This window comes from Chiloscyllium punctatum, chromosome 23 (assembly GCF_047496795.1).
Source record: "Chiloscyllium punctatum isolate Juve2018m chromosome 23, sChiPun1.3, whole genome shotgun sequence".
NCBI classification, from domain to species: Eukaryota; Metazoa; Chordata; class Chondrichthyes; order Orectolobiformes; family Hemiscylliidae; genus Chiloscyllium; species Chiloscyllium punctatum.
Window position 1 is genome coordinate 52278325 of NC_092761.1, and position 12152 is coordinate 52290476.

The window sequence follows — 12152 nt, forward strand, 5'->3', positions numbered from 1 at the left end:
AAAAGTGTACAAAGTCGGTATTCTCCGGCGCAATCTTGGTCACGAAACCAGATGCTCAAAAAACAGAAAAAGTTTTAAGAAGACCCAATAAGTAAGAAAACACCTGGATCTTAAAGTCTAAAGTCTTATATCGCAAAAGGGGCTTGAAATGTTCAGCATCTGATGCAGGCAGCTCGGCCTAGCCACGGCCTGGAATCCAAATCAGCCTGCAAATCACACATCAATCGCCGGGAAAAGCTGCATTCTTGTTGCCGCTGACGATGCCATTCCCATCCCAAAATCACCAGTAGAGAATTTCAACCACTGCCCTCACTTGCTGGAAGGAGCTGTGTTGTTGCAGCTGCTGATACTGCCGCTTCCGATCACCGGGACGGCTAGGAGGCTGCTACCATTGTATGAAAGGCCTGCTCTCGCTGCCGATGTCATAAAATCCCTACAGTGTGGAAACAGGCCCTTCAGCCCAACAAGTCCACACTGACCCTCCAAAGAGTGTCCCAACCAAACCCATTCCCCCTACCCTATTATCCAACATATACCCCTGACTAATGCACCTGACCTACACATCACTGAATAGTATGGGCAATTTTCGCATGGCCAATTCACCACACCTATACATCTTTCGACCGTAGGAGGAAACTGGAGCATCTGGAGGAAACCCACGCAGACACGGGGAGTACGTGCAAACTCCAAACAGTCACCCAAGGCTGGAGTCGAACCCTGGTCCCTGGCGCTGTGAGGCAGCAGTGCTAACCACTAGACCACCGTGCCACCTCATGCTGCTGCTGCCTTCACACCGACATGGACATATAGGGCTCCTTTTTCAGTGCTGTCAAACCTCTATGACTCTAAATCTCTGAGTTTTGTGATACTTTTGTGTCATTTCATTTGAGACAAAACTGTTCGCCATAACACTGGGAGAAGTCGTCTTCTTCTCTTCAAATATGCCGTAGGATTTTTTTTTCATATATCCTGCTGAGTTTTCAGGTAGCACCTTGACATCTTTCAGATAAAGCACAGCATTGGCATTGCTGACATGCAGGAGACATGGCGCTCGTTGGAGGTGTGCCTTTGCACCTCTCCATGCACAGGAGAAGATCACGTGTACAGTGTGAGAGCTGATGAGAGTGAAAGTAAATGAGGACGTGATGTCTGTTCTGAGTAACTGTGTTTATCCTGTCTCCAGGCAAAAATGGTGCAACATATCCGCAAAAAACACACAGATGTTCTACAGGAGAATCCGAATGCACTTCAGACACTTCCTGCACAAACACCGATTGTAGCCACTGTGATTAGTGCAGCACCAACTGTCGTGAACACTGATGGTTCTGCTGGCGACACAATTGTGGTGAGAACGAGATGCAAGTCTTTAACTGCTACTCGGAAATTACCAGAATATTCACAGAATGTCTGTGAGTGTGAGCTATATCGAGAGAGTATGGGCAGGGAGAGGTGAAGACAGAAAGAGAGATTCAGGCAGGGAGGGGCGAGGACAGAGAGACAGACAGGCAGGGAGATGCAAGGACAGAGAGAGAGAGAGAGACGAGCAGGGAGATGCAAGGACAGAGAGAGACATTGACCATCAAACAAACAGAGAGGAAGACAAAGGGACAGAGAGATGTAGACAGAGAAGCAGAGTGAGGCAGGGAAGAAATGTCAGCAGTCAGACACAGAGAGACAGATAAAGGGGGACACAGAGTCAGTTTGTTCATCTTTCAGTGAGTGTAAGAACTAGCCATTTGGATACAGAACTGGCTCAAAGGTAGAAGTCAGAGGGTGGTGGTGGAGGGTTGTTTTTCAGACTGGAGGCCTGTGACCAGTGGAGTGCCACAAGGATCGGTGCTGGGCCCTCTACTTTTTGTCATTTACATAAATGATTTGGATGCAAGCTGTTTTCCCTTATAGAGATTTATAAAATTACGAGGGGCATGGATAGGATAAATAGGCAAAGTCTTTTCCCTGGGGTCAGGGAGTCCAGAGCTAGAGGGCATAGGTTTAGGGTGAGAGGGGAAAGATATAAAAGAGACCTAAGGGGCAACTTTTTCACGCAGAGGGTGGTACGTGTATGGAATGAGCTGCCAGAGGATGTGGTGGAGGCTGGTACAATTGCAACATTTAAGAGGCATTTGGATGGATATATGAATAGGAAGGGTTTGGAGGGATATGGGCTGGTTGCTGGCAGGTGGGACTAGATTGGGTTGGGATATCTGGTCGGCATGGACAGGTTGGACCGAAGGGTCTGTTTCCATGCTGTACATCTCTATGACTTTGGGTGGAATTCTCCATATCAGACTTGTCAAGTACAAGAACCTTTGATAGGAACTGCCTAGTATTCTGCAGTGATTTCCTTTTTTTTGTTTTGACATCATTTGTAAACCTGAGCTATTGAAGGAACCAAGAATTCTCAAAAAGACTTGATACACAAGTATGTGGTAAAGCAAACACCTCAAAGATTTCGGCTGGAAATTAATCCAAATCATTAGGAATAAGTTTAACTAATCAGCTGCATTGCCAGGTCCTGGCAGGGTTAAAATCCAAGTCTGTCCCCATGACAAAAGCAGTCAAAGCTTTTGGCCAATCAGTCCCAGGGTCAAAACAGAAACAGAAATTGCTGGAGAAACTCAGCAGGTCTGGCAGATCTGAAGAAGGGTTATTGAACTCGAAACATTAACTTTGCACTCTCTCCATAGATTATACCAGATTTGTTGAGTTTCTCTGGCAATTCCTGTTTTTATTTCAGATCTTTAGCATCCATAGTTCTTTATCTTACTTCAACCCCAGAGTTAACTGGTGTGCTATAATTAGTCTCTATGTGCAGAGTTAAGAGGTAGTTTTAAAACAAAAGCGTTCGGAGAACCTATTTCTCATCAGTATCCCTCTGAGAAAGTGTGCTTGTATAGCTCTCAGGCGAGGACAGAACAAGGTTCAACTGTGTCTGTTCCCACCCTCAGGAGTGCTTGATCATACTCGGTGTGTCACCTGCCTGTCTATTTGGGCAGACCACTGCCTGCAAGAACAATAACCCAGCAGATAGCAGGGAGGGAATTTTAATGTGTTTGAAATGCATGCATTAACAGCTGTGAGCAAAATTAGATTGAATTCACTTACTTTTTAAGGCTGCTTACTCACTAATATTGGTGAAGCCCAGCAATGGTGTTCACGTTCAGTACAACTAACTGGGTTACTGCAAACTGTCTGAACAACTGCAGATAGTTGCTCGTGCTCAGTACAGCTGTCTGATGTCACTCACGCTGAGTGCAAGTGGGTGATATTTTAACATGGTGTAAAGACAGTTATGAGCTCAAGAACGCATTTAATTTTCAAAAATAAATTTGAACTTAGTTATTAACTGAAAGACTTTGCCACAAGATTCCATATTTAAAGAAAAACTTACTGTACAAAAATTAAACAAAATAAGGACACTTAAATTTACTAAACTTCCAGTTCTGTTTTCAATTACATCCAAGAGTTTTCCTGCACATTAATAGGACTTTGAGCTATCCTTCACTTGAGACCAAATTAATGTATTTCTGTGTTTCTGCTATTCTCCAAGACTTAAGATTTCTTGTGGCCATCCCAATAGCGTTTGCTCAGGTCGCCGTCATGCAGTGTCTCATGATTGTGGATGCCCCAGCCCTCACTTCACTCAGTAACTCTGAAATCTCAATATCAGCTTCTTTCCAATAGCCCTATGCTACTTGTCTCAGCTCCTTCCAGGCACTTTTCCTCTCTTTCTCTCTCTACTTGTGTCTGTGAGAAAAATACAAATGCAGCACAGAACCTGCAACCAGAGCCCTCAGTAATGTCCCAGGTAAACATTCAGACTAAACATCCAGTCATCTCAAACCTATTCGTTTATTTGAACAGCATGTTGCTATATTAAGACCTTCCTGTTTACTAGTTGCTTTCAACCAATCTTTGATATCTGGGATGTCACATGAATAATTTGCACCTTTTAATGAAAACAGGGCAATTCTCTTCAGACCAGTTCCACTGAGGAACAAAAACTGAAATTGCTGGAAAAACGCAGCAGGTCTGGCAACATCTGTGAAGGGAATGAAGAGTTAATGTTTCAAGTCCAGTGGCCCTTACGCTCACTTCAGGTCTGAGCCAAACAGGCCCACCTGAAATTTTGTGGCTCTTACCTTTCTAACTGTGACTTGTAGATAGGTCCACAAGGGAGAACCTTGTCTGAAAATAGCTGGGTGATCTGGCAACCTCTGGATGCAATTAGATTGCATTTGCAAATTTAATTTCCTCCAAACTGAAAGGGTTTCCCAGTAAACTTTGAATCATGAAATTAAATAGACTAATTCTGTTTTCTGTTTCACATAGACAACTGATCTGCTGACTCAGGCGATGAGCGAGCTGTCACAGACACTGACAACAGATTACCGCCCACCTCAAGGAGATTATCACCGTGTGCAATACATTCCTGTCTCTCAACACATCCAACCAGTTCAGGGGCAGCAGCCTCAGCACATCCAACTCCAGGTGGTTCAGGTGGCACAGGTGGGTGATGCATGGACACGTGTTCGTGTACTAAACACTCGAAGCAAACAAGCAAGCAACCTTTGACTGAATTACTGAGATGCTCTATGCTAATCAGAAAAAGAGTGCAAAACTTGTGTGGGGAGTACTGAATACACAGTTAAAGGAATTGGAGACGGGCTTCAGTTTGCTACATTCAACCATATGAGTTCAAACATAGAACAGTGCAGCACAGTACAGGCCCTTTGGCAGGCCATTTATCCTCCTCGAAGATCAGACTAACCTACATACCCTTTGTTGTATTATCTTCCATGTGCTTGTCCAAGAGTCACTTAAATGTCCCTAATGTATCTGACTCTACTCTCACCGCTGACAGTGTGTTCCATGCACCCACCACACTCTGTGTAAAGAACCTGCCTCTGACATCTGCTCTAAACCTTCCTCCAATTATCTTAAAATTATGTCCTCTCATGATAGATATTTCCACCATGGGAAAAAGTCTCTGGCTATCCATTCTATCTATGCCTCTCAATGTCTTGCACCCCTCTATGAAAAGCCTATAAAAAGCTAAGCTCAAGCGTCAGCAGCCTCCATTTGTGCAGCGGGAGCGCTGCGAGCAAGATCCAGGGGGCTGCCGGGAAGGTAAATTAATCCTATAAAAAACTTACCTGGTGAATAGACGGAGCACACACTGAGCTGGAGCGGGCACGGGACGACTGAGTAAGTGATGTTATATATTTGGATGGTTGCTTTACCCGAAACACTGCTTAGACAGTGTCTCCCACCTATCCTCCTCCTCTAACCAAAAAAAAACATTCTGTGCGCCAATTTGGTAAGGTAAATAGCTTTCTTTTTTCAGTAGTCTCTTTAGGAATTCATGTTAGGGCAGTTGAATGCTCTTCCTGTAGAATGTGGGAGGCAATGGTCACCAATAGTGTCCCCACTGACTTCATCTGTGGCAAGTGCACCCAACTCCAGCTCCTTGGACATCGTGTTAGGGAACTGGTGCTGGAGCTGGATGAACTTCAGATCATTCAGGAGGCGGAGGGGGTTATTGAGAGGAGTTACAGGGGGTTGATCACACCTCAGGTACAGGAAGAAGGTAGATGGGTTATAGCCAGGGTACGGAAAGGGAACTGGCAGACAGTGCGGGGATCCCCAGTGGCTATTCCCCTCAATAACAAGTATACAGTTTGGATACTGTTGAGGGGGATTGACTTACCAGGGGTAAGCCATGGGGTACAGGTCTCTGGCACAGTGTCTGTCCCTGATGATCAGAATGAAGGGGGAGAAGAGCAGACAGTTTATCATTGGGGACTCCATACTTAAGGGGACGGATAGGAGATTCTGTGGGAACGAGAGACACTCATGGTTGGTGTGTTGTATCCCAGGTGCTAGGGTTCGTGATGTCTTGGATCGTGTTTTTGGGATCCTTGACGGGGAGTGGGGAGCAGCCCCTAGTCCACATAGGTACTAACAACATGGGTAGGAAAAGGGATGGGGGATTAAGGCAGAAATTCACGGAGCTAGGGTGGAAGTTTGGGGCTCGACCAAACAGAGTTGTTGTCTTTGGTTTTTTTACCTGTGCCACGTGCTAGCAAGGAGAGGAACAGAGAGAGAGAGAGAGCAGTTGAACATGTGCAGGGATGGTGCAGGAGGGAGGGATTCAGAAATCTGGATAATTAGGGCTCATTCTGGGGTAGGTGGGAACTCTACAATCAGGATGGTCTACACCTGAACCAGAGGGCTGCCAATATCCGGGGTAGGTTTGCTAATGCTCTTTGGGAGGGTTTAAACTAATTCAGCGGGGGATGAGAACCTGGATTGTAGCTCCAGTGTACAGGAGGTTGAGAATAGTGAGGTCATGAAGAAGGTTTCAAGGTCGCAGGAGTGTACCAGCAGGGAGGAAGGTGGTTTGAAGTGTCAAGATTAGAGTGGTGCTGGAAAAGCACAGCAGATCAGGCAGCATCCAAGGAGCAGGAACATTGACGTTTTGGGCAAAAGCCTTTCATCAGGCTTTTACCCGAAACGTCCATATTCCTGCTCCTGGAATGCTGCCTGACCTGCTGTGATTTTCCAGCACTACTCTAATCTTCACTCTGACCTCCAGCATCTGTAGTCCCCACTTTCACCTGGTTTGAACTGTGTCTACTTCAACGCCAGATCATCCAAAATAAGGTGGGTGAACTTGCAGTGTGGGTTGGTAACTGGGATTTCGATGTTATGGCTGTTTCGGAGACATAGGTAGAGCAGGGGCGGGAATGGTTGTTGCTGATTCCGGGGTTTAGATGTTTCGGTTAGAACAGGGAGGATGGTAAAAGAGTGGCAGAAAGGACGTTTGATGAGGACTCATTTACTGAGGGAATATAGGCTGAGGTTAGAAATAGGAAAGGAGAGGTCACTCTGTTGGGGGTTTTCTGTAGGCCTCTGAAAAGTTGCAGAGCTGTAGAGGGAAGGATTACAAGGATGATTTGGATACGAGTGAAAGTGATAGGGTAGTTGTTATGGGGTCTTTAACTTTCCTAATATTGACTGGAAATACGATGGTCTGAGTACCTTAGATGGGTCAGTTTTTGTCAAATGTGTGCAGGCTAGTTTCCTCACACAGTATATAGATAGGCCAACAAGAGGTGAGGCACAATTGGATTTGGTACTGTTAGACTTGGAGGAGGTGAGCACTTTTGTGATAGTGACCACAATTTGGTAATGTTTACTTTGGCAATCGAAAGGGATAAGTATATTCCGCAGGGCGAGAGTTATCGCTGGGGGAAAGGCAATTACATTGCGATTTGGTAAGATTTAGGATGCATAGGATGGGGAAGGAAACTGCAGGGCTTGGCAAAATTGAAATGTGGAGCTTGTTCAGGGAACAGCTACTGCGTGTCCTTGATAAGTATGTACCTGTAAAGCAAGGAGGAAGTGGTCGAGCGAGGGAACTGTAGTTTACTAAATAAGTTGAATCTCTTGTCAAGAGGAAGAAGAAGACTTATGTTAGGATGAGACGTGAAGGCTCAGTTCGGATGCTTGCGTGTTACGGGTTAGCCAAGAAAGACCAAAAGAGAGAACCAGGAGGGGACATGAGAAATCGTTGGCAGGGAGGATCAAGGAAAACCTTAAAGCTTTCTATAGCTATATCAAGAATAAAAGAATTATTGTGGTAAGATTAGGGCCTGTCAAGGACAGTTGTGGGAAGCTGTGCGTGGAGTCCAAGGAGATAGGGAGGTGCTAAATTAATATTTCTTTTTGTCAGTATTCACACAGGAAAAAGATAATGTTGTTGAGGAGAACGCTGAGATACAGGCTACGAGACTAGATGGGATTGATGTTCGCAAGGAGGAGGCATTAGCAATTCTGGAAAGTGTGAAAATCGATAAGTCCCCTGGGCCAGATGTCTCTATTAAGTCACCTCTTAACCTTCTTCTCTCGAACAAAAACACTCTCAAGTCCCTCAGCCTTTCCTCATAAGACCTTCCCTCCAGACCAGGCCCTATGTCCTCTATGCCCTCTAGTTCTGGACTCCCCAACCCCAGGGAAATGACTTTGCCTATTTACCCTAACCATGCCAGGTGACATATGACAGGTGCTTGTGAGCTCTCAGTGCAAAACAGCATTCACTCTCTCTTAAAGGTACAGTACACACCTTCAACTTCATAACATTACACACATCTGAAGTTACTTCTCTGGCTACAGAAGCTCCTTTCTGCTCCCCTAACAAAAGAATCCCCTATCTTTGTTGCTCTTCTTTTCTTCCTCCTCAAGTTGCTTGTGGTGCTAGAAGCTTGGTTCTGGCTGCATTCTTCCAAGGTACCAGGACCGTCATCAGCTTCCAAAATGGATAACTGGTCTGTAAGTGGGACTCTAGGCGACTCCTGCATTACCTGCCTGACTATCTGATGGTCACCCATTTCCTTCATTCCTCTCGTCCCTTGAGCTGTGGTTTGACCACATTTCTAAATTTATTATCTATGTAATTTTTATCCTCATGGATGTGCCATAGTGTCTCCAATCACTGCTCAGGTTCAGAGACCTGGAGCACCAGCTTCTGGACCACTTCCTGCACATATGGTCATCTAGAACACTGGCAGCATCTAGGACTTTCCACATGTGACAATCTGCACATTCCACTTTGCTGACCTCTCCTTACATCTCTTAAACTTACAATTAAACACCTTAGGCTAGAATTATTCATCTTATTTTGTTAGACTTCCTACTCTATCACTAAGATTATGAAATGGTTAATGGTAACTAAATTCCCACGTTCTAAATCTGTAGGATAAGAAGGGGTTAACCAGCAATTGTCAGGTACCCAGCACTGGAGCCTTTCTCAACTTTTGATGTTGTGATGTCAACAGAAGCCACCCTGAAGTGTTCCTGCTTTATCCGTACAACGCTAGATTTATTGGCTTACTGGTTACTGTGCCTCACCTCCTGCTGCAGGGTTTCCCAGCTGCTGCTCCAAGCTAAGTGACTGTAAAGACACTTTAGTTCCCTGCTTTCTGTGTTCCTCCTTTTTTGAATGAACAATTTACACTCATTATTTCCCAATCTAAAGGAGCCTTCCCTGGATCCAAAGAGTTTTGGAAAATTAAAATTAACACATAATTTCTCACACTAGCCATTTTTATTAAGACCCTAGCATAAAGTCCAGCAGGACCCAAGACCTGACAGCCCATAGCTCCAACAATTTGCTCAGAATCCCTTCCCTGGTGATTGTAATTGTCTTGATTGCCTTCCTTTCCTGATTGATAGCTATTTCTGAGATCAATAGTGAGACCGATGTAAAATACAGTTAATTCATCCGTCATCTCCTTATTTTTACTCATTCCGCAGACTGACTTTCCATAGGACCAACTTGTTAACTTTTTTCTGTTCAAAATACCTCTAGAAACTCTTCCTATCCATTCTTAAATTTCTAGCTAGCTTTCTCTCCTAATCTAATTTTCCCTCCTTATTGATTTTTTTTAACCACTCTCTGCAATATTTTATTATTTGTCTCATCTTCTGGCCTGTGCAAGAAATGTTTTTTACTTAAGTCTGTTACTATCAGTAATGCTTTTTAGTTTGCATTAGATGATGGGTCTTCTCCTTGGAATTCTTCTTTCTCATTGGGTCACGTCTATCCTGTCTATTCTGAATTATCCTCTTCAGTGTCTGACACTGCAACTCTTTTGATCTTTCATCTAACCTCATTTGCCAGTTCATGTTTGCAGTACAGAAGGAGGCATTCAACTTTTTGTGTCTGATCGTATTAATCCCATTTTCCAGCTCTTGGTCCATAGCCGTTGAATGCAATTTAATATCTAAATGCTACTTAAATGTTACAAGAGTGTCTAACTCCACCAAGCTTTCAGGCAGTGAGTTCCTCATTTCCAACACACTTTTGGTGAACAAATTGCTCCTCAACTCTTCTCTTAGCTGAATACCTCTAACTTGAAATCAATGCCCCCTAATTGATGGCCCCTCTACTAATGCAAAAAAGTGCCTTCCTACCCACCTTATCTCTGGCCCTTGTAATCTCATACATGTGTATCAAGTCCCATTTTAACCGTTGCTGCTTCAAGGAAAATAACCTCAGACTCTCCAGTAAAGGCAGCATCCTGCTAAATTTTCTCTGCACCCTCTCTATGACAATAAAACCATGACAGTAATTTCATTGTTCATGATTTGGCTAAAAAAGTCAAGCTAACCACCTTATCTTCTTGTCCTGCTATCTTCAGGGATTTGCATACAAAGGTTCCTCTGATCTTTAGTACTTTCCAGAGTCTTACCATGCATAGTCTAATCTCTCGCCTTCATAGAATCCCTACAGTGTGGAAACAGGCCATTTGGCCCAACAAGTCCACACTGACCCTCCGAAGAGTAACCCAACCAGACCCATTCTCCTACCCTACTACTCTACATTTACCCCTGACTAATGTACTTAACCTAAATATCCCTGAACACTATGAGCAATTTAGCACGGCTAATTCACCTGATCTTTGGATTGGGGGAAGAAACCGGAGCACCCGGAGGAAATCCATGCAGACACGGTACAAATTCAAAATAGACAGTTGCCTGAGACTGGAACCAAACCTGGGTCCCTGGCGCCATGAGATAACAGTGCTAACCACTGAGCCACTGTGCCTTGTTATCCCTCCCTCAATGCATGAGGCGTTAAACTCCGTTTCCCACCAATCTGCCCAGCTGACCAGTCCATTCCTATCTTCCTGCTGTTTACAGCTATGCTCCTCACTATATCCCATTGTACCAAGCTTCATGTCATCTGCAAACTTCTTGATATATCCTACATTTAAGTCTTACCCCCCCACCCGCCTGCTTCCTGCCTTTCAGCCAGTTTTGGATTCAATGTGCCACTTTGCCTTTGATCACATGGGTCTTACTTTTTTTTATGCAATGACAGACAACTGAGCGACTTTACCACCACCAAATCACCGTGACATATTTTGATTATTTTTAGACTACTAACCACCACTGATCATCATTCACGTAGCCAATTAAATATTTACAAGCAAAGCCTAGTATGGATAATGCAAATCAAAATGCTCTTGGAGGGAGAAATAAGCACTGTGTCCCCTGCGATGCTTATCACTGCTCTTACTTTCTTGACCAGTCTGTCTTGTTAAAGTTTTTATCGATCATATCAAGCACATTACGTACTAATTAAGTCCCCTAATTATCCTAATCAAGTAGTTATGATTAATTAACTTAATCAATTGGTCTTTTCTCTCACTTGCTGTACGAACTTAAATCTTAGCATCAAACAAATGTTATCACTTAAGACTATGATAAAAAATGAAAAATTACTACCTTCCTGCTGAAGTCTTAGGGTCCAGTAGATGCCACGGACTACCTGTTTCAAGATTCTCTACTCCCCTGTCCTCTCAGTGTTCTTCACTCCTGGTGCAGAATCCTCCCCTCCCTTGCTCCTCCTGGTGTTCCTCACTGCCTGCCTCAGGATCCTCCCCTCCCCTGCTCCATGGTTATGTGGTGAGCCATTTTGGACTGAAATGAGAAAAAGTTTCTTTACCTGGGGAGTGGTGAACCTGTGGAATTCTCTATCACTGAAGGCAAAGGAGTCCACATCACTGAATATATTTAGAAAGCAATATATGTAGGTTTCTGAAAGCTAAAGGTATTAAGGGTATAAAAACAGCAGGAGTTTGTCGCTGAGACAAATACCTCCAGTATTTTATGTTCAAGTCCAGAAATTCTTTGAGGGTGAAGTGCATAGAATGAATCAGCAAACCTTTTGTATTATAGCCTGCTGTTGAGCCTGTTGATCAGATTCCCACCTGTCTGCTACTCTGATGGATTGGCTTATGTTACCAATATGCATTACTTTGGAATGATGGAGTTGGTTAGCTCAGTTGGCCAGAAGGCTAGTCTGATGCCAACAGCATGGGCTCAATTCCTGCACTGACTGAGGTTACCCTGAAATGCCCATCTTCTCAATTTCGCTCCGGCCTGAGGCATGATGACCCTCAGGTTAAACTCAGCACTAGTTGTCTCTTTCTCTCTAATGAGACACCAAACCTACGGTCACATCTTTTTAGTTGGCCCAAAGTCTATCATCCGTATTCCAGTTGGTGCCTTCTCTCGGAAATATAGAACAAAACAATCCTCATTTTAGAATACAGGATATTAATATGTTCACAGCATGAAAT

General features: G+C 44.1%; 1 protein-coding gene across 6 annotated transcripts in view; it reads left to right on the top strand.

The window, feature by feature from the left end:
* prdm10 (PR domain containing 10) overlaps window positions 1–12152 on the top strand; it is a 208064-nt gene that overhangs the window by 171322 nt on the left and 24590 nt on the right. For all 6 annotated transcript variants that reach the window (XM_072592994.1, XM_072592996.1, XM_072592991.1 and 3 more), the window contains exons 18-19: window positions 1184–1345; window positions 4333–4509. In XM_072592994.1, the coding sequence (XP_072449095.1) occupies window positions 1184–1345; window positions 4333–4509 (339 nt within the window). The remainder of the gene's footprint in view (window positions 1–1183; window positions 1346–4332; window positions 4510–12152) is intronic.